A 25,941-nucleotide genomic window follows, 5' to 3' on the forward strand; every position below is an offset into this window, starting at 1 on the left:
CAGAGTGCCTTTTTTTTTTTCCCTGAATGCCTTTTCTTACCTGAGAAAATGCTACTCAGGTGCAAGGTAGAAAACAAGGAATGTCTGTCATTGTATTGAAGAGATTTTATGGATCTGGTATAGTATCTACAGCCTTTACTTTGGAAGACAGCTACGGCAATGGATTCTTCTGGATGAACAGAAAAGAAATTGGTTTGTTACAGGGGGTTTTAGAAAAAAAGAAAATTTAAAAAAAGCTCATTTAAATCTTCAACTTCATCTTTAAACTTCAACTGTATTACTAGATTGTCACCAGCAATCTGGCAATATGGGTCATGAGGGAGAGGAGGGACGCAGAAGCTATTAATGGCCTTGTTAGCAGGAATGTGCTGTGTACGGGTACTCCCTACCTTATAAATCAGCATGAGTTTCTAATTGCACTCAACTTTAAAATTACATCTTCCCTAATACCCTGTGATAATTTTTCTTTATCTGCATAATTGTCCTAGTGCAAAGATTACATGCTCAGTAGATGAAGCAGTGTTGGGTTTGATTTAAGCGAGAGTTTGGTGTTCTTGCCAACCAGTTTTCTTAGACCATGCTTATTAGGCAAATATGTGGCCAGAGAGGGTATAATAAGCTGTGAAAAGAAGACATAATAAATGGATATAACAGTCCTATAAGAGACCCTGATACTTCCAGTCAACCACTAACAGCTTTCACATAAATGTATATGTGCTATGGGGAAGGGAAATAATATTCTGACTACTTTTTAAACTGAATTTGATTAAAAATTTATTATATGGTTGTGAAAGGATGAGAAGATGCATCTTACTTTCAGGAGCTTCCTTCCTTTCCTTTGTGTCCTGTGTCTCTCAGGCTCGTCCTGAGGATTCAGGCTGGATTGAACAGTGAAGACTGAGAATAGTAAAACAAGTACGGAAATGCACATCAGTTACTGTTCCAACAATTCACCATGCCTTGGTATTAGCAAATTTTTTTTTTTTTTTTTTTCTGTCAGTTGAATGCCTGAAGGCTTTTTAAGAATCCAAGGTAAATGTAATCAGTGTAAAATACAGTGTGCTCTTTTGGGCATGGGCACAATCCCAGTTCTCCACATTTAAAGTGTTTTAAATTGATAGACATTGGATAGCAGTTATTGTAGGCATGTAGAATTTAAGTGGGGTTTATTGTTTCATTGCCTGAAAATCGAAGCTTGTTCTGAGAACACTCAGACTGTTTCCGGAGGGGTGGTACATATTAGCTTTTGGCTCTCTTGCTCTTTGCAGGATGCAGAGCATCTCAAAAATAAAAAGCATAGAAGCCATTACAGAGCTCCAGAAAAAGGCTGTTACCCAAATACTGTTTTACTGTTGTTACTCCCCTTTGTGGAGTTAAGTTGCTGATGCTCAGCACTATTCTTGCCAAGGGAGAAGGCCAATGACACCATTTTGGCTTTAGCAGCCAAATATTTATACAGACTGGTTAATGTTCCTTTCACTTCTAGTCACAGCATTGACTTAAACCTGCAGCTGTAGCAGTCCAGGGGAAGGCTGCCTGCCTTTGCAAGGGGACAGATGGGTGGCCCCTCTGCCACCGAGTAGATGAAGGCTACAGAGGGCCTACAGAGGATGAAGGTGGACAGAGGGCTACAGCCTCGGGAACACTGGGGAGAAGAGTAGATGGTGATAAAAACCTGAACCATCTCCTGTTGTTGATGTGGCAGCTCCCTGTCCCTGCCCTGACTACCCACCAGCCTTTCTCTTGGAAACTGGTTAAACCAGTTGTTTGCAGTGGTGGGGGATAGTAGATATCTTGCAGGAAGAAGATTTTCAGAAAACGCAGAAAAGCTAAGTATAGGGTTTTAACATTCTGGGAAAGATGGGAATTGCAGTGACAAAAAGCTTGGAATAGAAAAATTACACACTTTTACTAAAAATGTGAGAGTAGTACCATGATCTCCAAGAGTCATTATTTCTTAAAGTACCCATTTTGTGATGCTGCCATAAGTTTTTTCTTTAGCCTTTACTGTGTCTGTCCAAGTACTGATCTTATCATGAGGCAGAAATTTATGCTGCTAAATACGGAATTTTATTGATAAATTTTGCAGATGTTTGAGATTGATCAGTAAAAGTTATATCCTTGGTTTTGCAGAGTCTCCTTCCCTCTTCCAAGAAACAATGATGCCAAATATACTAGGTGTGTCTAAAATGCATGAAGCAGAAATCTGACTCCTTTTATATGGATGTCAGAGTGATCACTAAAATAAGTCTTCCAGTATTCTGAGAATACTACATATTTTTTTTAATAATAGCCAAGTTTTTTTAGAGATATCAAATAGTGGTTGAAACTTATTTATTCAATTGGTAAGTGAATTTATTAATGCTAAGCAAAAATGCAAAGTTCATTAACAGCTTTGCCAAGAATATTTAGCTGGACACCCTGTGTTCAAAAATTATTCCTGCTTACATGGTCAAAGCTTCCTTCACTGTTGCTTTAACTTCACAGCTTTGGAGGTGTGACATGAAGAACACTGACAATTTACAATTTAAATCCATTGGTTATATTAAGGAAAACAACTACGGGGTTGCTCTGCTAACAGGCACTCTGAGTCAGAGAAGGCTTAGTTTGGATATTAGAAAGAAATTCTGTACTGTGAGGGTGGTGAGGCCCTGGAACTGTTTCCCAGAGAAGCTGTGGATGCCCCATTCCTGGAAGTGTTTAAAGGCAGGTTGGATGAGGCTCTGAGCAACCTTGTCTAATGCAAGACATCGCCTGTGGCGGGGGGGTTGGAACTACATGATCTTTAAGCTCCCTTACAACCCAGACCATTCTATGAATCTACCATCTGTAGTCACATGAAGTTCTGGTAGAAAGCAAAAGCTAGAGCAAATAACACAGTTAGAAGTTACTTACTCATGTCCCTTCATACCACTCTGGCAAAATCGTAAAATACTTTTTCATTTCCAGAAGAAGAACTTGACGTAAAGATATTTGTGATTTGAGACAGGCAGTCAAATCCTTTGACCAAGCAGCTGCCTTCTGTCCCCAATAATCCTTCCTTTCTCACTTCTTCCTGAGGCCTACAATAATGGCCTTGTTTAATGTCAGCAAGGCTGATCATGCATTTAGCTCTAAATAGGTAAAGGCTCTGTGCTATCACTTAAGAGTGACAGAATAATTTAAGTTGGAGAAGACCTTGACTATCAAAGAGTTCAGCTGTTAACCTGGCACTGCCGAGTCCATGTCACTAAAGTGCCACTTCCAGCTGCAGTAGAGTAAGTTTGGCATTTCAACAGTGATGGAAAATGTAAAGTGCTCTGGAAACAGAACATCAGACGCCTACTTAAAACTGCATTTTACTTGGTCTTAAAGGGAGAGATGAGAGTAAAAAAAAAAACCACATTAATTTTGTGATTAATATGCTAGGCTGGAGACACAGAGTCCAAATTCCCTGCTTTGCCACATGCTTCCTTTGTAAATTTAATTTCAATTTCTCTGCCTCTATTTCCTGACTCGCCTGCTGGGGATAATGGCACTTCTCTATCTGATGCCAAGTACATTAGCAGCAGAATATTAAACTTTGTGATGGGTTTGTAAGCAGAAATAAGTAGGTAGATTACCATATTTTTTTTAAACTGCATAGGAAGAAAACTGTCATAGCCTGCACTAACACTGGAATGGGAGGAATGATCTTTTGAGTCTGTGGTGTGTGTTTTGTGAATCCTATTACATTACTTGCCTAAGAATATTCTGGACTGAATTTTACAAGTTAATTAGAATGCCAGCATGCTCTAATACTATGTAATGGACAATTAATAACAATTAAGATTTGTTATTTCTGTTGTACAGCAAGACAAAACAAAAATTTAAATCAGACCCCAAGGCGCAAACTTGCTGCAAAGTGCACAGAGCCTGGGGAGGCAAACTGTGAAACTGAATTCCTGGCTTTTCTTGGTACAGTGTTTCCAAAAGCTGCTAGTACTTAGTGTTTGGCATTTGTACATGTTTGGGGAAGGCTCTCCCACTCTCTATGAAAATGCTTTGCTACTTTGAGATTATATTGCTAGCAGACTAGGCTTTAGGGATTTCATCTTTAAAAGCACTGGAAAACTGCACGTGGTGCAATTCACTTGCTGTTAAATCTATTAATGTGCTCTCCAAAGGAAGCGCCACAATGGCTGCGCTTGTTGGCTGGCACTGCCTGTTAATTATTTCTAGAATTTACTGTTCTGAAGTTTGCGGCCCTGGTAGTTGCATGCCTGCCCAGCCACCTCCCTGCCATTTCAGGCTGTGCTGGTCAGAGGGGCTGCTCTTCAGCTGGGCTCAGCAGCCAGGGACAACCACCTCCTACAGCTCCCCAGGAGAACTGGCAATGGGAGAGACCCTGAAATCCTTGCAGACAAGCTGAGGTTAATTAAAGACATTCATGAAGCTGCCTACAAGTAATGGCAGACTGCCCAAAGCAGATTAGAAAAGAACCAAAAGGGTTGTGTTACCTTCAGCTGGCACAGAATGAGTACTTACTTATTTAGATGATATAAGGAAGCTTTGCTGACAGACTCATTAAAATGGGTGAGTGTTCTGGGGTTAGGTTTGGTTGTTTTGTGTTTTGCTTTTATTTTAATTGAGGGGGGTGTGATTGGTTTTCCAACATAATCACACCGTTGTTGAGGTTGGCAGGCGCCTCTGGAGGTCACTTGTCCAACCTCTCTGTTCAAGCAGGGCCACCTACAGCCAGATTCCTAAGATCACATTCAGATGGCTATGGTGTACCTTTAAGGGTGGAGACTCCACAGCCTCCACAGACAACCTCTACCAGCGTTCAGTCACTCTCACAGTGAAAACTTCTTCCCTGATGTTCAGAGGGAAGCTCCTATGTTTCAGTTTTTCTCCTGCCTCTGTTCTGTCACCGGACTCCACTGAAAAGAGACTGGCTCTGCCCTCCTTGTACCTGCCCTTCTCATATGTTTTTATTAATTGGCAAGATCTCTCTGAGCCTTCTCTTCTCCAGGCTGAGCAGTCCCAGCTCCCTGTCTCTTCTCATAGGAGAAGTGTTCCAGTCTCTAAATAATCTCAGTGGCCATTTGATGAACTCTTTCTGGGACACCCAGAACTGGACTCAGCCCTGCAGGTGTGGCTGGACCAGTGCTGAGTAAAGGGGAAGGATCCCATCCCCTTCTTCTGGCATATCATCCCTTCCCTCTTCAGCCATATACTTTATTTTCCTCTTTTCCCAGAAATGTATTCCCTGTGATGCTACAGTTTTGCTGTGTTTGATTCCTCAACCTGGCAAGCAAAACTGAATCCTGCCAAGGCGCAAAATAACAAATAAACAAACAGAAGTACTACAGACAGTCTGTGTTTCTACAGCTGTAGTTCTCTCTAGAATCATGCTTGTGGCATGTCCACCAAATACCTTCTGTGCATCATAGTCCCAAAAAATTTACATTCTTTTCCTGGTTCTGATGGATACCAAAGTAGATGTGCTTGATGTTTGAATTCTTCTTTCTGATCTGTGCTCACTCATACATTTCTATGCTGATTTTCACTGGCTTAACATATTCCTTTGAGCTGTCTTCTTGGAACCATATAGATATTTCCTTAATCCTGGCAGGCAAATATTTGCATTTTTCATTCCAACGTGCCACTTCCTTGTTCTGATATTAAGGACAGCAATGGGTGGCAATACAGAAAGCTCAATAATCTCACCTTTTTTATTATGCTCCTTTCATTTGTCCATAGGTCTGCCTTTGAAACTTGCTTGGTTTGGAATGAGGTCGCTTCTCTCCAAGTGAAGCAGAGGTTTGACCCCAGGTTTAGCAGCGCTGAAGGTAACTTTCTTACATTTACTTTCTGCACTGCTGAGCCTGAGTGAGGTGCTAGCCTTTCCCCAAGCCATTCCTATTATTGCTGCTACATGTTTAAATAATGTTGATTAAAACCGGATTCTGGCTCCAGCAAAATTCACCAAAGCATATTTGGTGCCCAAAAGTGAGGCGACAGCTCTCTTGCTACAAATTATCCTGCAATACACAACCACGTGTAGGAAATAGTGAAAATACTTGGAATTGTTTTGAAAGCAGTTTTCTGTTCCGGAAAAGAAAAAAGAAAAAAAAAAAAAAAAAAAAAAAAAAAAAAAAAAAAAAAAGCCCACAAAACCAGCAACAGCCACTTCCAGGCAAGCACATGGGGCCGGGGGACTCCAGCTCTTGGCAGTGACTCCCGTCCCTTTCCCGGGCTGAGCGATGGGATCCCATCTCCCGGCGGTGCCTCTCCTCTTTCCCGGCCGGGGGCGGGGGGATCCCATCTCCCGGCGGTGCCTCCCCTCTTTCCTGGCCGGGGGCGGGGGGATCCCATCTCCCGGCGGTGCCTCCCCTCTTTCCCGGCCGGGGGAGCGATGGGATCCCATCTCCCGGCGGTGCCTCTCCTCTTTCCCGGCCGGGGGAGCGATGGGATCCCATCTCCCGGCGGTGCCTCTCCTCTTTCCCGGCCGGGGGAGCGATGGGATCCCATCTCCCGGCGGTGCCTCTCCTCTTTCCCGGCCGGGGGAGCGATGGGATCCCATCTCCCGGCGGTGCCTCTCCTCTTTCCCGGCCGGGGGAGCGATGGGATCCCATCTCCCGGCGGTGCCTCTCCTCTTTCCCGGCCGGGGGAGCGATGGGATCCCATCTCCCGGCGGTGCCTCTCCTCTTTCCCGGCCGGGGGAGCGATGGGATCCCATCTCCCGGCGGTGCCTCTCCTCTTTCCCGGCCGGGGGAGCGATGGGATCCCATCTCCCGGCGGTGCCTCTCCTCTTTCCCGGCCGGGGGAGCGATGGGATCCCATCTCCCGGCGGTGCCTCTCCTCTTTCCCGGCCGGGGGAGCGATGGGATCCCATCTCCCGGCGGTGCCTCTCCTCTTTCCCGGCCGGGGGAGCGATGGGATCCCATCTCCCGGCGGTGCCTCTCCTCTTTCCCGGCCGGGGGAGCGATGGGATCCCATCTCCCGGCGGTGCCTCTCCTCTTTCCCGGCCGGGGGAGCGATGGGATCCCATCTCCCGGCGGTGCCTCTCCTCTTTCCCGGCCGGGGGCGGGGGGATCCCATCTCCCGGCGGTGCTTCCCCTCTTTGCCCACGCGGGGGCGCAGCGGGGCGCGGCGCGGGCGGAGCGCGCCCCCCGGCGGCGGGCGGGTGCCGTCAGGGCCGCCCAGCGCCATTACCGCGGCCCGGCGAGGCCCCTCCCGCCGCCGGTGGGCAGCGCTTGGCGGGAGCGGCGGGAGCGGCGGCCGGCGGGATGCTGGGGCTGGCGGCGGCTGCGGCGGCGGGGATCAACTGTAACAGGTAGGAGAGGAGCAGGGGCCGCCCGCGCCGTCCCGTCCCGCCTCCCGCGGCGGGCGGCTGCCGAGGGCGGCGCTTTGTCTCGGCCGGGCCGCTGTCACCGGCTGCTGCCCGGGAAAGGCGCTTTCCCGCTGCTCCCACGGGCGCCGGCGGAGTCGGGCTGGGGTCCCGCCGAGGGGACGGGCGGCCCGCGGCCGTGCAGGGTGGCCCGGCTGCTGCCCCTGTGAAGTGTCCGTTCCACGGGGAAACTTTCCCCTGTCCCCGGCAGCCCCGGCAGCGAGGGGCACTGCAGGAATCCCTTCTCCCCGCAATTCCCCCCGCGGCGTTGCGCTCGCACGGAGCGCTGGGGCGGCTCCTGTGCCCTTGTTTCAGCGATCGGGGGTGACACCCAGAACTGCGGCTCGCTCGTCCCGAGCGCGGTCTGATGCCCAGTGCATTAAAAGACGCCTTGTCCTGGGCGGGTGGTAGTTGTTTTAAAAGCATCATACTAAATAACCTCGGGTGTTGATGTGGTGAGATTCGTGATGTTTTATGCATATCCCACAATTACCGAGAAGTCCTGTCTAGTGGGGGTGGACTACGGAAAGCGAAGGCTGCTCTGCTCATTGCCCGGCGTATCAAAGCCTCATCCTGTGCAGTTGTTTCTTGGGAAGAAATGGCCCTAATTAAAGCACCTGGCAAACTATTGTGCTGATATGTCAAAATCTGGAGCTGAAGGAAGGAAAAAGAGTGATTTTGTAGCTGTCTGGGACTGCGGGTACAGGACGGTTTTTGGCACACAAACTTTAGCCTGTTCACAAACCACCTTATATTTCCTGTGCCCAACTTCTCCTGCAGGCTCCTCCAGCTCTGCGCCATACCTCTGGAAAAAAGCTGTGGCAGCTGCAAAGTCAGGCTGAGTTTGAGCCTCAGCTGAGCCAGCTCTGCTCCCAGGGTCAGTGCCCTGATGCCCTCGTCAGGATCTCACCAGCCTTGACCAGCTTTCGCTCCAGCTGCAGTGCAGCCATATGCTTAGAAAAACATGATAATGTGATTCAGGTGTCTGTATGTATTGAGGTAACTGTTTTTTCTTCAGAAGTTCCAAAAGCCGCTTGCTTTCGTAGTGGGTGGTGGTTGCTTCTAGGTCGGGATTCTTTCTGCATTCCTGAAAGTGGCCGAGTTGTTGGTATTTGTGCTGCCAGTGTCAGGCTGTTGTGACTGCGCGTAGCTCTGTGTCTTTCAGCCCCACACAGGTGCTCTGGCTGAGCCGCCTCTTTGGCCAGGTAAACAGAGCAATTACGTATTTGGCATCTGTTCTGCTGAAATTCTCAGGGAGCAGGCCAGCTGCCCTGCTGGTACACGCTTCCAAGGAGATGAACTAGGCTACACCCCTGGCAGAGTGAGAAATTTTGGGACAAAGTCAGACTTGAGCCCACGCTTGCAGAAACTTGCAGAGATGAAGTAGCAGGGAGCTTACCTGCAGCAGGATGTGTCTGGCCAGCACATCTGGGGAAACACTGGTGGCAGCAGAGCCATCCAGGGTACAGCTGGTGGCTCAAGCATCCTTTCACAGCAGCAGGAACAATCATTGCTCCCGGCCAAGCAAATCCTCCCCTGGCTGAGAGTCAGCCTGGAGTCCTGCTACTGCTGGTGTGCCCTGAATGAGAACTGTTTTCCCAGTAAAGGCTGGATATGGGGCCCATTCCCTAAACTGGCTGGCTTCCTCTGTTCCTCTCACCCTTCCTTTGGGGTGAATCGTTGTGTGGAGGACAAGGGGCTGGGCTATGGTTAAGGAGGTGAAGGTGCCGTGCAGTTCATTGTCACAGAAGCTCAGCTCGAGGGAGCAGAGGGAGGTGCTGACCAGGACAGGCAGGGCTGTTCATCTGGCAGGGTGGCACAGTGGCGAGAGACTGTGGAGTCAGCTCCTCCGGAAAAACTGTTTCCAAGCCTTCTGGCTGAGGGGGTTTTCTGTAGAGGATTCCAGTCCACTGAAGTTAAAACTAAGGGGTAAGGCTCTTGAAAGATGCATTTTGATTTTGTAAAATACAAGGAGGGAAAATTAAAAATTGGTGTGTTTTCTTGTTTTGATCCTTAAAAAAAACCCACTAAAAATGTGAATATGTCATTCAAACCTACTTTTAAACAAAATGTAAAGTGATTTCAAAGGTCTCCACAAGCTGAAATTCCTAAGGGGTTTTGTGTCTTGAGTTTTTGGTCTGATTTAGAGAGTTTAAATAATCTGAATTTTGGTGAAGAAAACAAAAAAGGAAAGAATGATTTGAGGTCCCTCTCCAGATTTGGTACACGGAAAAGCAGCAGACATCTGGTCAGCAGGTATGCACAAGGAAATACTCTTCTTTTTAACCTTTTTTTTTTTTTTTTCCTCTTCTTTTTATGGAGGCTTTTTGAACTTGAGTTACTCCTATGGCTTTTGTTTTGCAACTAGAGGAACTTGCAGGCTGGTGCTGTCACTTGAGCAGTCGTTACTGAGGCACAGCTTTCTCACTCAGCATCATGCTGGGAGACCAGACTCTGTTCTGGAAGAGGGGGATTTGGGTAAGGAGGGATGCACAGTGGCTTGATGCTGGGTAGTGGTGAGTCATTCAGGATTGCTTGGTGCGCTGCCTGGGGCTGATAGCTTGTCGTGGCAATGCCTGCTTGCTTTATAAATGTCCTCTGAGTTTTGTGGGCAGCTTTTTCAGTTGGTTGTGCTGAACTTATCTTGATATATTATCATAGGAATAAGTTTCATATGTGGTTCAGAGAAAAACATTAGCTTCTCAGTTCAGAACCATTATTATCTTAAGCTTTTGCAGTTCCCTAGAACAAACTGAGTTTTTCTTTGTAGCAAGAAATACAGGCCAGCATACAGCAAAATACCGGACAAAGCCAGCTCCTCTCTGTTCCAAGTATAACTACATTTGAAAAACTAGCACAGACTCATTGGATTCACAGTTCTTATTCCACTGCAGACTGTGAAGCTGAAAAATGGGGGCTCTTCATGGTGTTACTGGCTTTGATAGGGGACTCTAAATAAGAAGCTAAATGTGATGCTGCAGTTTGGTCTCAGTTGTAGTGCACAGGTCTTTTTCTTAGAACTGGCTCCATACAGTTACTGCAGGGGAACCATTAATGGTCTGCAATACACAGAGGGTGGTTTGCACAGTTAACAAATTCTTTTTCAAGCTGCAGTAAAATATTTATTATTGGAGCACTTAAGGCGAGCCTTTCGGCTCCTGCAATTGTGGCTTCATGCTGTGTGTTAGGTTACACATCCTGATTTGTCTGTGCTTTGTTCTCCTCCAAAGCCCAGTTCAAAAGTTTTTCACTCCATAGCATAATGCAGTCTCTTATTACTTTTCAATATAGGGAGGATTTAATTATTAGCTGTGCTAAAAGCAGCTTGATAGTCAGTGGGGTAATTACTCATGTCAGGTCTTTCCATGATGGCAAGTGCTGATGACAAGGAAAATGAAACTGACAGTCACGTTTTTATAGCCAAAGCCTTCCCTTGTCTAAGCTCTGCACAGTGTGAACGAAGCAGCCGTGTACATGGTCTGCTGTCTTTGTCGTGCTGGGATGTGTCACAGAGCACGTCACCCTTAACAGCCTGTGCAGAAGTGCTGGTGTTGGGCAGAAAAGGTGAAAGGTCCTAATTCAGTCTGACAATTAGGGAAAATGTAGCAGGGGACTGTGCCCTGGGGTTCATACTTTTCTTCAAATTAGGACACTCCTTTGCAATTACTTCAGCATTTCCCTTCCTGTGGTGTGTAAGTCTTTATGAAAATGCTGACTTCTGTTTTTTAAACAGATAGAAGTGGGGGGAAAAAAAGTCAAGATACTGTAATTTCCTTGGCTGGTTTTGTGTGCCATAGTAACTCTTTGTATCGAATAGTTTGCTGAATTTGTCTCAGCATCTGGAGACTGTCAGTGATGTCCAGGATGCCAGAAGCTGATGGTGTGGCCGATGACAAACTATGGACAAAGTGAACCTCCTCTGCAGCCTGAAACCACGTTCCTGTGCCAAAATGGCATAGTCTGGGGCACCCTAGGGTGCATGAAAAATAGCGTTACAACATGGTTGACACCCAGGAGGAGGTTTTATGCTCTGTATTTTTCATATTGTGGCTTTTCTTTATATTTTAAATAAGAAGTTCTTGAATTCCAGCTCTGATGATCCTTCTTTTCATCACTTTTTGATTTATTAAAAAGCTTCATCAGCCGTTTCTGTAGATTTCAGTAAGAAGGTGGGTCCTTAGTCACATGGTTCATTTAGGGTTGTTTCAAACATTGCTTGCATCAAATAGCTTGAAGAACTGAGAACACACTGGTGGATGGGCTGTTGTCTCTGAGTAAAACCTAAACTGGTGCGAACAGTAGAATTAAAACTGAGGAGGGGGGGGTTTATTGCTCGCATCATGGGTGGGGAATTGATGTGGATCATCTGGGAAGCTAAGGCATTCTAATGACTTTATGAACATTTCCTGGGTGGCCAGAGCAGCATGGGGTAGCTGCTGTGCTCAAAATTAAAAGGGTTTTCTGTATTAATATGTTATTTTTCTGTAGTTGGGGGCACTGGGAAAGACCACAGCAAAGCAATGCAGTAACACCAGCAAATATTTGGGAGGCAACAACATGGCAAAGTGGCTTCAGTCCAGACCCCACACTGATGTGCAGCAGCTGTGGGATTGATGTGGGGAGAGGGAACTGCGCAGAGTATTAGTTTCAAATTCAACCTGGGAAGGAAAAAGAGACCTCGATACTTTGCAAGGACTCTTTGTGGGAGCCTGGCCATCCCCACTGGGTCTGGGCACTGCCTGGCAGGGGCAAGAAACTGGCTGTCAGCCTCCTGCCTTGCAGAACCACAGCATCCACGAGCCCTCCTTTGGTGTCTCCTGGCACACTCCACCTCTGATTTAGGAATGAAGAATACAGCCTGGCAAGCAGGGCGGCAGGGGATGCTGCCGGCACTGCCAGGGGAAGGCGGCCCCTGTGGATTCAGGGCTGAATTGGCACAGCAGCCTCTGCTTGCAAAACCCTCTGGTTTTCGTGAGGAAATGCTTGCAAATAGGCACATATTGCTGAGCTTTGCATGTGACCACCATGCTTTTCTGAGCTGTGTTGGTAGCAAGACAGACTTGCGTTTCATGGCAAGAGAGACCGACATTTGTGCTAAGTAACTTATTTTTGCCAGGGTCTGCTGTAAGTGGGCTGAGATTCACGTGGCAACGGCCATCTCCCAGACCCAGCTCTGGCCAGTGCTACGATTCAGGACAGACCATCTGTGGGCCCTGCCAGGGCAGCTTCTCTTCCCACAGGCAGTGATGATTACAGAGACGTTTTAATTAAGCGTGTGGTTATGCTACAGCCGCCTGGGGTGACCCACACATTCCCATCCCCCAACATTTCTCATGCCAGCACCAGGGACCTGAGCCAGCTGAAAACCTATGGTGAAAAAGATTGGTAGGTACATAGATTTAAAAGTGCATTTATCTCCATCATCGATTCCTTGATCCTGTGAGTGGCAGTGATGTCGAGGGGAAAGAACTTGGGAAAGGTAGCAATACCCATTTCGGTAGAAGCGTGGATTTGTGCATGGGTCATGTAGCTATGGCCCAGAGAGCAGTGTTAAAAGTGGGGTTCTGTGACAAGGTGCTGGGGATTTAAAGATGGAGGGAGCAGTGTTTGGTGGTGGTCTGGGGACTGCTTGTGGCTGCCCTGGGTGCGGTGTCAGGATTCGGAGTCCATGCTCTGTTGCACTGGAAGAGGGATCACCTGCCTGTAGGTTGTTGCAGAAGGATTGTCTGAGCAATTTTGCTTTCTGTTGTGGAAAGTGCACTTGAGTATGTTCTCTCTGCAGCTTGCTGTCCCTTCCTACTGCCCTGCCTGAAGGGAAACCACCCCAGTAGTGGTTTTGTCATCGTTCTCACAGAACTGGTTTGCAGAAATTCATCTTCAAAGGATTCAGAGGAAGGAAATCCCATGTCCTGCCCCCCCGACATGTAGGTTATGGTTAGAAAGGGCACAGAGTATAGGGACACATCTGATGCCTGTTTAAATCTACCTGACATTTGTTGGTAGGACAAGACTTCATGATCTGATGATGTCCATGGGCTTTCTTCACCCATTGCTGTCAGGTCCCAGAGGAACTGGATGCTGTTTATACCTGCTTGTACTGTCGGGGAAAAAAAAAATGGAGCAAGATGTGCTGTGAGGTCTTGCAGGCTGAGTCCTGCCATGCAGAGACAGAGCTGAGGGACAGCCACAGCGCACGTGGCTGCTGGCTTGTTCTCGACCACTGTGCCCTGGAGACAAGGCAGGTTGTGGGAGAGGGGCTTGCTGGGAGGTGTCGGTAAGCTTCACTGGAACTGAAACAAGGACAGGCACTTCTCTAATGAGACATTTCTGTAGTACTTTTAACAACCCAGAAAGCATTTTTTTCTCCTTTCTGTGTTTCCTTTTGAGAGTATATGCAATTGCAAGAGAGAGGCAATATTCTGATTATATGGAAAAGGATTTGAAGTGGAGCATTTTAAAGCTGCTGCTGTTAAGAAAAAGCTGACTTTTGAAATCTTTGTTCCTTCATTCACATTTTTTTCCTTTTTGTTAGCCAGTCTCAGGAAATGAGAACATTCTTTTGGCTTTCCGTGCCTGAGTCATATCTTATATATATATCTATCTATATATAAAAATATGTTAAAACATCTGGAGATGTTTGTTTCAGAGAGGTACTTGTTTTGTATTAGAGTGTCTGAGCTTTAAATATTTATACACAGTTGGATGTTTCCAGAATTTGCCATACTTCTCTGGTTACAAGGACATGTATATTGCTGTCAGAAAAGCCAAGGGAAATGTTCTGATAACCTAGGGAATATACAAATAAGTAGAAGTAAAGCCTTTCAAGAAAGTGAGAATTTGCTATTTTTTTTCCAAAAATTAAACTATCGAAGCAGTTGTTTAACTTGAGTTGCATCCAAAGATGTAGTTGTTTAATGTTTTCTATATATGTATTTAAAAAAAAAAAAGGTGTGAGAAGGAAAATCAGAAAATCCCAGTAGCTTTTCCCTTGTTCTTTTTTCTTTTTAAGAAAAAGGGGAAAGGAAGTATTTAAAAGCTTATTACACCCATCTCTGCTACTGAGTGGGCTGACATTCATTGGGCTCTGGCAGTGCTCTGAGTGCACGGTGGGGTCTCCCTGCCTCCCTCTGTCCTCCCACCGGGGTCACACGGAGATCGTGAGACTGCTCTGAAAGGAAAAACAAAAATCCATTTAGTTTAACCAAAGGCCAAATATTTAACTTTGGCGGGGGAGGTGGTGGGATTTAGGGGAACGAGTAAAATTTCCACCCTTGGTTGTTTAACATAGCTTCACTGAAAATGGTGGGAGGCTGGGGATGGTGGGCGCCGGTGGTGTCCTGTGCGGGGAGCAATGCGGGGATGGCAGTGGGGCATGAGGAGTCCCCTAAGGGGCTCCACCTACCATGGCCACACAACCTCCAGGTGTTCACAGCAGCGTCTCCTCCCACAGCTTCCACTGAAATGCCCTTGAGTTTATGGCTTGGATACAAAACCGCTCAGGTATCAAATATTTTGATTGCATCCTGGCCTTCCTGTTAGTTTCTTTGATCTTTTCTCGTTAGTGGATTATAGTGGACTTTCAAAAGTTGTTTGTTGAAATAGTTGTATAAATATGGTCCTGAGGGTAGGTGTTATTTAGAAAAGTACTTATCTCCCAGAAAAAAATCTACCTCCTTTTGCCCCTTCAGTGGGCTCATTTGCTGTCATGCATCAAAGAAGTGTGATTTCACACTTCTAATTATATCAGAGAATAGCAGCTTATTGTTAATTCTTTGCAATAAAACGCCAGTGGGTCTTATTCTTGTGGCTGATTTCCAACACTGAAGAACTGTTTCAGGTTCACATTAAAAAAAAAAAAAAATGCAAGAAATTCTCAGAGCCAGGACAGTCTCTGGGGGAAACTGAAGGGCTCGCAGCCCTGGGATGAATCCCCCTCTGTTGAATTCTCTCACAGTTACAATTTCTCTCTTTTCGAAGTGAAAAGGGCTCCCCTTCTTCATGGGCATCCTGCTCGCATTATGTCCCCTCCGAAATGGCTTTGTACAGCCCCACTTAATGCCATGCTGGAAGCTGGATGTCTTCAGGCACTGGCACAGGGCCATGTGGTCACTAGGCTGGGTTTAGCTTTGGATGGTAGAGAGATGAGTTGTGCCATAGCTCTGCAGTCAGATGAAGTGAGGGAGGAGGGCTGGAATATTGCTGGTGGCTACACATGGTGTAAGCTTAAAGGTCAAAGTTTCCAAACTTTGTCTAAGACTGAAAGCCACATTTTCCTTATTGTCACATGCAGGATAGGACTTATCAAACTGTCCTCTCCAGCAGGACCTGGAGAGGATCCTAGGGTTTACAGGGGTGGTGGGGTGTTTCATGTGTCAAGGTTCTCAAGGAAAGGCAGGATGCTCCTTGGTGTCAGCTCATACCCGAGGCAAATCTCACCCTGCAGCTGCTGCTCTTCAGACCCATCCGATTGAGTTGAAGATGTCCCTGCCCAAGGTAGACCTCTCTTCCAGCCCAAACCATTCTACGATCTCCTCCTCAGCCTGTATTAAAATCTACTGCTGGACCAGGCCTTCATTTTGAAAAGTACAGAGAAAATGAAGTACTGTTTTCAGTGTCACATGTTAAGGAGGCTGCTTCATTTTGATGTGAGTGAAGCTGTTTGTGCTTGTGATTGCTGATGCCCTGCAAGGGGGAAATAGTTTGGACTTCTTGTGTCAAATTGCATCTGAGTCACAGATGTGAAAATCAATATTTTTATCATTACCATGCAGAGATGGACAAACAGTACAGTTAAGGGGATCCTTGACATCACCCTTGGGAGAATTACTACCACATGATAAAATGGCAAAGGATCCAGGAACAGTAATAGTGCATTACTGCTCAGGTTTCATGAGAAATCTTTCTGCTCACCTTGGGCCATTTATTAATTTATGAATAGCTTTGTCAACTTGTACTTGAATGAGACATTCAATAAATTTAATGCCATTGCGTGATACTGATGTCTTTTCAGGGCAGTTTCACCTGGGACCGATTCCCAACAAAGGCAGAATTACAAAATGAGTATTTTGTGTGATTTGAGGTCAAAATGGTGTAATCATTTTTACCTGATGGGTTTTGATAATGTTTAGCTGTATAGTGGCTTGATTTCAATCATGGATTTTCTATTAAGTCCAAATAGCACACAATTAAAAATTTGCAGCGGTGTTCCTTCCATGCATGTACAAAAACAAGCGCCAGGGTTCACAGAAGGGATGGGATGGGACAGATGCTGGGATCTCAGTCACTGTGTGCCCAGCGGAGCAGCTGTATCCACCACAGCCGTCGCTAGCGTGGCTGAGGTGGTGGTAATATGGTGTGGGAGGTCTTGTGCAGGAAGAAGGGCTCTGTTCTCCCAGAGGAGGAACTGCACCGCTGAAAGCTGTCTTCTAGTGTCCAGCGTGTGTGGGCATGGAGGGTGTTGATGGTACAAATGTCAAGCAGAGGATTTTTCTCTTATACATTGAGTAATGATTCTTCCTTGGTTTGCGTTTCCAGGTATTTACTAGTTGTCCCTGCCACAGTGGGAGAGGAATATAGTGAAAAGCTGCTGAGTCCAAATTGTCTAACCTATCATTAATCCTTTGTCATGAAAGCAAATGCAAAATGAGCAGGGCCTTAGTTCCAAGTCAAAAGGTTTTCAATCAAACTTGGAAAGAATAATATATCGACTCTGTGTTGATGATTGAAATAGTAATGCTTTTGGAGCTGGTCTTGGTGATGCATGGAAGGCAGGGTCTACCTGAATTAATTGTAAGGAAATTCATAGTTAAAAAATGCTTTTCTTTATACCACAGAGATTTCGTGGTATAAAGTTCATGTTGATTTAAAATTTAATAAGGCAAAAGCGTTGGTGCTTTCAATATCTAATATTTCATGTTTTGGTGCTGAATTGGTTGTCGAGTGGAAGTGTTGCAAGGGCATTAACAGGATTGCATTTACTGAAAACTTTTTCCTGTCTTTTTTTCCTTATGATATTAAGAGACATCAGGAAGGACAAGGAGATCATATTTGTTTCAAGTATTCTTATCTTAAAGTGAACATTAAAGATGTTTAAAAAGGACACACTTGCTTTTCAGAAATTGATAGACAGTGAAATGTATCTAAGAAAAAATAATCAGATTAATTTATTTAGTCTGAAGACAATACAGTCCTGCTCATGCAGAGCCCTTAAGTTAAATTCCTAAGTTCACTCAGGTCAAGTTATGAATTTAAATTGTAATTTCCTTGAAGCCAAGAACTCAAGTGTGTGACACATATCCTCAGTTAACAGGACCTGGGTTCACCCCCACAGGTTGTGGCTTATGTGAGGGTTGAGTGCATCTGTGTTCTGTATTCTCTTTATAAGCTTTTTGGTACCATACATCTATCTGGCATGTAAAATATTTAAACCAACCACATAGGTAAGAAGAGTGGCAGGAGAAAACATAGATTTTTTTTTTTTTTTTTTTAAGTGATTCTGCCATAAATTTTTCCTTAACGCCGTTCATTGTGTACAAGCAGGTGTTGCAATAGGATGTTGTCTTCAAATTATTATTAGCAGTTGCCTGGTCAGGCATATAAATGAAGACAGGATGCCCATTCTGAAGTGTTTCTTCCGAAGCAAGAAATGCACCAACAGGAATTAAGACTTTAAAACCTCAGCAGATGATGGTGTGGCACCAAAAGCACTGTGGCAACAGGTGCTTTGGTTCTGCCTGTTGCCTCCACAAATGGTCATTTGACATTTTTGTCCTGGATGCTGGGAAGTTGTGGCCGCCCCTCATTAGGATGCTGCATACCAGAGAAGAAGCTGATGGTGTGGCATGGCACAGCTCAGCTGGGGAGGAGTCCCGAATGGTTGCTCGAGGGGTGGTAAAGGTTACAGACCTTCCTGCCATATCTATCCTCATGGGCTTCATGCACTGACAACGCAAAATTTGTTCCATATATGTAACAAAGGAGTTGAGGGAAACAAGTATCAGCATCTGGGAGCATCCAAACAGAAGGCAATAGTTGGCAGCCTGCATAGTAACATAGGTGTAGGAGCCCTCCTGGGTACCTCACTAGGTCGTAATTCTGCCTCTCCTGTCTTTTCTCAACACCAGAAGAGTTTTATTCTTATGTACCTTATCATTTTTTTATTACCTTATCATGGCATACTAGGATGTTTGATTTCCTAATAGCTCAGGTGTATCCTGTTTCTTTGCTTCTGTAAATAATGCATTTTCTGTGCTAATAAATGTGCACTTTTACAGAGGACACACGTATTCAGTCCTTCATCAACCCGCACTGCAACAGTGGCTTCCCTTCATCACAGAGGCACGATGCTGTGCTGTGAACCAATTGCACTCATAACTTATGTACGGGGGGAGAAGAGAGGAAACTGCTGAAGTCAGGGATTGTTTGCTTATTCAGTAGTTATGAAGAGCCAAACTGAGCTCAGTTCTAGCTAGCTGGCCAGGGTGCTACTGTTCGATTCACTAGAGCTCTCGCATAGTCACCGCCTGCATGGCCCCTTACTCGCAATCAAGTTCCTTTCAAATCTGCAGGGATGTGTCATTAACTTCAATAGAAGTAGATTAGTGGGGTTTTCCTCCTGGAGAATTCCTCAAGAATGTATGCATATAAATGGGGAATTCTACACCAGTTTGATTATCTTCCGCATGTTGTTTGGAATGATGAAATGACCACATGTTTGATCTGTCACTGTGTAATGTTTCTGATAACGTGCAAATTCTAGAGGTTAGTGTCTTAAACTGATACAGTTAAGGCAGTGTCTTTCCCAATTCTCCTCAAAGCCAATTGAAATTCCACTGCCCTCTTTAATGGGGCTTGATTTAATCTTAAGGGTCTGTAAGTGGAACATCAATGGCCAAATGAGACAAAATACCTGCTAGTACTGGGAAACTAGTTCTGTCAGCTTTGAAACCTTGCTGCTGTGTCTGAAGTATAGGGACAAAACCGCCACTGTCCTGAATTAGCTTTGTATGGATGGTGCAGTAAGGTCAGCCTCCGAAGAGAAGGGTGGTTTCCTAATCTCTGATTTCTCACCTTTAAAGAAGAGCAGCTGGTTGTGAGACAGGTGGGCCCAGCATGCCTGGCCAGTGTCACATCCCTGTGCCTATAGATAAATACCTTCAGTTGTCATACATTGGATTTGATATCTAGCAAAGTATATTTTGCATACTTTTTGTCTTGTTTTTATAAATAGTGACTAAGGCTGTTTCAGCCTTTTTTTTTTTTTCATTCAAAAGACCTGAATTTAATAAAAAAATTATCATTGTACTATATACATATATGACCCTATAGTTTTACTTACAGTGTTTTTCAACAGATCTCTACAATGTCTTCTTTTTTTTTTTTTTTTGATATAATTGTGTTTGTATAGTTTGGCAAATGGCCATGTAAATGTGTGAAAGAAAACAGAAGTCGGAAAAGCAGAGCGAGTCACATCACCACAGGTCTGCTTGCTCAGAGGGTCAGAACCCAAATGACAGTTTCCAGTCTTATCCAGTGGAGTGTAAAGAAGTTGTGTATTAACCCAGTGTACTGCTAACTGGTATCATTTAATTTACATTTTTAGCCCAGTAGCCACTTGGTGGTGGCCTGCATGTTGTTCTTTGGTGCAAACAAAGTGGTTATGGATGGGTAAGCAAGAAGGAGGTTCCTGTTCACAGGAGCTTTTGTGAGTCCTCAGTCACACCCCTCTGTGGTGTGAATTTTACAGCCAAGTGAGTTGTGTTCCTGAAAGGGAGCTGAGCTCTGGGTTGGCAGTGGGGTTACTGCTGCAAGTGGGTAGGGGTTGGAGTGGGGTTGGTGTCCGTGGAACTGTGGGATGTGGGGTTCTTGGTGACCTCCCTGAGAGCCAGGCTCTGCCTCTGGCAGAGGTGAGGTCAGGGGATCTCTTGGGCACATGTGGGTCTGCTCCAAGGCTGGTGGTGTTGTGCAGTTAGTTAAATTTTGACAAAGCAAGAACACCCATTCAGGAAAGAGCAAGCAGGGGAGGAGTGCTGTGCCTTATAACAGTGGTTAGTGAATGATACACACAAATAAAAGGGCAGCTGGGAAGTTGACATCAGCTTGGTTAAGAGAATTTTAATAACCATCGTTGCATCCCACAAGCTGTGGGGCTCTGAATCACCTGTGGCCAGGCAGTTCAGTACTGAAGAGGTTAAAGAAGGAAGGTGAAGGTAACACTTACAGTATCTAAGTCACTGCAGTTTCTAGGGTGGTTTCTAAGAACTTACACCATTTGCTCAATATTTCTTGCTTTACTCAGCATTATACCAGTACTTTTCAATGACATTAGCAACAGCACACTGGGGTTTAATGGTAAAAACAGTATTTCTGTTAATTTGGTACCATCCTCCTCTTCCCTATGAAGTAGATTTGATTTTGGACCACTGTAATGATTTATCCATTAAGTTGCTGGAATCATAATCTCTGTGAGTTTTGTACTGTGTTTGCATTCCTAATTAATTTAGGCTGGTGATTTCTGCTGAATGCTGAGCACTCTGTTGGGTTGTTCAGAGCAACCTATTATTATCTCCTTTATAAATGCTTGTGGAAAAGCCAATTTCTGAAGAGGATAGTTGCAAGGCAATGTTAGTTAGAACAGATTTGCTGCCCTGAGAGCAACAGTATCAAGTAAATGTGATATTAAGCAGATGATTGGACTGCTTTTGCTTTCACACTGCAGCATTCCCATTGTAGCATCCCAAAAGTCGAGGGGGTGGGAGAGGGAGTGCTTTAATTACAATGATTGCTAAAAGCCAGTAAAATGAGAAGGATAACTCTGCTGCAAGGGGATTTTTGAAGGGGCTGGCATTTTTAGATATGTTTTATTCCAGTTAACAGTACTGGCAGATTTCATTTGGGCTATAAGGAACTCTGATTCCTATCCCACTTTCTGAAAGATAAAAATGTTGGTGGTTTTCAGGGACACTGGTAAGTTTAAGTGGAGCTTAGGGCTGGGCTTACACTCATGTATGGTGCTACTTGGTGGGACAAACATGATCAGACACAGGCACAAATGATGTCTGTGTTTAATTGGGCAGAGCACACAGCACAGAATTTATGCCAGCTCTTGGAAGACTAAAGGTAACTTCATGGTGGTAGGTTTTATAGCAGGACAGGTCACCTGCCATAATTTTTTTAAAATATATCTGGTCAGGGTAGGAAAGCTGAATTGGTGCTCAGCATCATGCTGCTGCAGCATGTTTGATCCCACCTGAGAAGCTGTGAAATGGGCTATGCGTAAACTGTGTCTCTGAAGTGTGATGTCAAGGAGATGGCCACTTGCTGAAGGTCAGAGAGCAAGCCAGGAATGGTATACAGATTTTGTTGTTGTTTGTTTGGGAAAAAGAAAGCTTAAAAGCAAAAAAAACAAAGGAAGCCGCCTTTGCTTTCCCAAATGTGTTGCTCTTAAGAATATCAGCAGTGAGGTCCTCTTGAACTGGTGTTCCATCTCCTACCTTATGGGGGGAAAACAGCTCCTGTTCTTCCTTAGCGGTGTCTGGTTTATGAATTCTTTGTTTTCATACTCTCAGTTATAGGTTGATTGTACTGAATATTCTGTGTTTGGGAAGGTTCCTTTGAGGAGTCTAAGCATACATTGATGATTGGCCTGAAGATAAAGCAACCTCCTCCCTGAGCAGAGGCTGTTGCTCTGATCCCAAAAGCAGGGTGTTCTCCTCCAGCTCCTGTTCAGAAGGTGACCGCAGCATAGCACAGTCCCCCCAGTAAAATTCATCCCTCCCTTTGGGTAAGTATGTGCTATTTGGCGTGGTTGGCCTATCTTAATTCTTAAAAATTTAATAAAACCATGCATTTCTATTGTACTTTATCCACATACAAATAACATATTAAGATCTCCCTAGCTGAAAGGAATTCAGTGGGAAATCCTGTGGCTGTTCTGACCACAAGGAAATTTTATCTTCATTTCTCTTTCTTCCCTTTTGCCTCTTCCAGTATATAGTTGCTGTTCCATGATTCCTGGCACTTGTGATTAAAGCTGAGGGCTGATTTAATTTTTAATTAATTTTTCATATCTTCCAACATTTTTAGGCTGAAAGTCATGGACATGGAAAAAACCAGAATTTAAGGGAATTTTGGGCCACTTTGAGCATGTTTTTGAGAAAACCTAATTTAATTTCAAGTTTTAGGTACAGGATATTTCAGGATTATTTAAATCTGGATAATTAAAAAGCTGCTTTTCTGTAATGAACCCAGGAAGAGAAGGCACTGGGTTGCAAGTCCTATTTTGGGAACCACTGAGTATCTGAAGCTGTTCTCATTCATGTCAGCAGAAGTTCAGAAACATTTCCTGAACCATTTTTTTGAAGGTGCTCCCCTGAGTATCACTTTCATTTCACATATTGTATTTCATATAATACTGGTGTATATAATCTTCTCTGGCTTTATTACTGTCTTGAATTCATTTACTGGAATTCCTGTGTTTTCTTTACAAGCATCTATTCTTAACCACTAATAAATCTGGAACATATTGGGACTTGGTGGGATGTTGGACTTTACAGGATGAAACTTCATTGTTTCCCATTATGGGCTGTGGCTGGTAATTGCCTTCCCCTCCCTCCCACCATCCATCATCTGAAGTCCTCTATTACTGCGTCAGCTTTTTCTACCCAAACTGTCTCTGCCAGTTGCTGCCTTTGTCTCCACTTCCTGCGTTGGGAAGAAGATTCCCTGCAAATCCCATCTGAGCTGCTCTGTCTGCAATGACTGCAAGAAGTTTTAAGTAACTTGAAATGGCTCAGAAGAACAGCCAGAGGCCCAGCCTGAAAGATAAGATTTGAAATTAGAGTACATGCCTGACATCACATCTTTTACTGAATTCTTGATTTCACCCTTTTTTTGCTGTTGGTTTTCTCTTTTTGTTTCATTTTAAGCACTTAGCATGGGTAGTGGTTTTTCAAATTTCTGTAACTGCCCCTTACATTTTGAAGCTCCTACTTAATCGAAAATTAGTAATAAATGTGTCCCATAAATCACAGAATCATGGAATTGTTACAGTTGGATGGGACCTCTGGAGATCATTTTGTCCAACCCCCCTACCAAGGCAGGGTCACCTAGAGCAGGTGACACAGGAATGTGTCCAGCTGGGTTTTGAATGTCTCCTGAGAGGCAGATTCCACAATCTCCTTGGGCAGCCTGTTCCAGTGCTCTGCCACCCTCAATGTAAAGAGGTTCTTGCTCATGTTGAGGTGGAACTTCCTGTGTTTTAAATCTCTAGTTGTCGCAGACAACAGCATTAAGTAGTGGGTTTCTTTGGCCACAATCTGGCCAACTGTCTCTTCCTGGGTTTCATGTTCACAGTCATGGGGGAACTAAAAATGACAGCCTCTGCTTTGCTCCCGATTGTCCCTGCTCACATTTCACAGCATGGCAGTGATGGGGTGGTACCCAGGGTGAGGCAGAGAGCAGGGCACACGGGAGATGCTGTGGGGATGTGAGGAGCTGGGCTCCTATGGCTGTGAGCTCCTGGCTGCTGAGTGTGGTTGTCTTGGGCTGTTCTGGTGTTTTTTAAATTAAAACTTCCTCTGCATTTTTTCCCCCTGAATCTGAAGGAACCCAAATTGTTTTTCCATGTGTACATTCAGATGAAAATGCTTTTCTTCCTCTTTTTCTTTGTGTCAAAAGAACTAGTGGATTTTTTTTGAGTAATATTGAGTAATATTAACTTTTTTTTCCCCCTCAGGCTTATTCTTTACATTGGACTGATGCCTTGTTTTTCAGTAGCAGATCAGAGCTACCAAAAAAGGGGTCTGATAGACAAGCAAAGTAACTTCTTAAAATTTAATTCAGTACTCTCTTCATGCATCAAAATTAATAATTGTATGTTACTGGCATTACCATGATCTAAAAATGGTAGTAAAATAAAGATGGTTTAGGCTGGCACTTTTTTGCTGTCCTGAATGAATTCTCTTACAGGCTGTGTTCAAAATAGCTTGGCATCCTTGCAGATCTCTATTGCTTAGAAAGCAGCAAAGTCAATTTTGCAAGTAACTTCTCTCTTTTGAAATGTCTAGTACACAGAGTTCACTTTTACTTCTTGTCAGACACACGGTGGCGAGGGTTATTCTGAAAGATGTGCATCAGGCTTTTTTGAGTTGTATGGCAGCACTATTTTCAAATGAGTTCATAAGTTTTGAGTGTCTCTGGAAGTTCCAGCTTAAAGCACATGTCTGTATAGGACTTACACTTTCCTTATCTATTGCTATCATTGATATAAGCGTGTAACTTACCATAAGGGAATTAATTAAGGGGGAAAATAAGCATATAAATACAATACTAGTTCTGTTACTGCTCTTGTTCTTCTAAGTTTGCCCTATTTTCCACACAAATAAAAATGACCTGTACCTTACCTCACACCTGATGTTGATCTTTTTACTTATTTATATGCTGAGTGTTTGATGTGCTTCATTACTTGATGACTTGCTATTTTTATAGCAGTTAAAAGTAAATAAAAATTGAAATGGGAATGTCTCTTGTCAGAGGAAGCACAAATGATGTGCCAAAAACCCACTGCATGTTAGTACTGACTTCAGACCTCTGTTTTTAACTGCTTGTTAAGGGCAAACCATGATAGTAATTATTTATCTGAATATGACTGTTTATATGCATAACACATATGTGACCTGTATTTAGGTTGCCTTTAGAATCTCTGTGAATGCTCCTTCCTGGCATTCTTTCGTGAAGGGTGTGTGTCCACAGAGGCTTTAAAAAATTACTTTCAATGGAAAAAAATTCTTGAGAAATACCACACACTCTTGCTCCCAAGAATCCTTGTGCTGTTTTTCTTTTGCTTATGTTTCTTTTTGTTTTCTGTTTCCTTCCTGAGACTGATGTTACCTGAAAGTTGCCCTGGAGTATTTCATGATGCTACTGGCATAAGACCCTGTGTGGTGGGCCAGTGCCAGTAAGCAGATGACAGTTGCTGTAACCAGCTCTTCAACCCCTGCAGTCTCCTTGTGTGATGCTGGAACTGTATGCAGATAATTTAAAAATAAATAAATGTACATGTATTGGGGATATGAGCTTAAAATTTTTTACTGGTAGAAGTACACAATCAAAATAATTTGGAGACCACAGCTCTAGCAGATGAAAAATCAGTTTTCTTTTTTTTCAGTTATTTGCCACCAGATTATGGTCCTGCTAAATTCAGCCCTCTGCAAATACAGCCGCCTCCCAGCTTTCAGACACTGTATAAGAAGATGAATCCCCCAGGTAATTTGGCTCAATACACCACCACCTCCCCAACAGAAGGCATAAATGCAGGGGTCTGGCTGAAAGGGAAGCCTGCTTGCAGCCTGCCTCACCAGTGCAGTTAATGGAAATGCATCCACGTGACCCCTTCCCTTTGATTTGAATGGGGGCTGGCTGGTTTCCCAGTGCAGGCAAAAGAGCTGTTTCCTTCTCCTAAAGTGAAATGCCTGTTTCTGATGCTCCATTTACTGAGGACGATTAAGGGAAGGAAAGGGGAATGGACGCAGCCAGCCAGTGATTGAGGGTGACTGGGGTGACTGAGGCCAAGGGGTAGCAAGTGTGGC

The 25,941-nt window shown here is 44.5% G+C and overlaps 1 protein-coding gene across 3 annotated transcripts in view; it reads left to right on the forward strand.

Moving 5' to 3' along the window:
- The first annotated feature begins 7,232 nt into the window (after window positions 1-7,232).
- LIMS1 (LIM zinc finger domain containing 1) overlaps window positions 7,233-25,941 on the forward strand; it is a 68,837-nt gene continuing 50,128 nt past the window's right edge. Inside the window, exon 1 of one of the 3 annotated variants that reach the window (XM_048326997.1) lies at window positions 7,233-7,300. In XM_048326997.1, coding sequence (XP_048182954.1) covers window positions 7,254-7,300 — 47 coding nt within the window. In that variant the 5' untranslated portion in view covers window positions 7,233-7,253. Of the gene's footprint in view, window positions 7,301-9,150; window positions 9,284-9,398; window positions 9,611-25,941 lie in introns of those variants that run through there. The other 2 variants (XM_048327005.1, XM_048327015.1) reach the window with 2 other exon arrangements.

This window comes from Corvus hawaiiensis, chromosome 2 (genome assembly GCF_020740725.1).
Source record: "Corvus hawaiiensis isolate bCorHaw1 chromosome 2, bCorHaw1.pri.cur, whole genome shotgun sequence".
Lineage (NCBI taxonomy): Eukaryota > Metazoa > Chordata > Aves > Passeriformes > Corvidae > Corvus > Corvus hawaiiensis.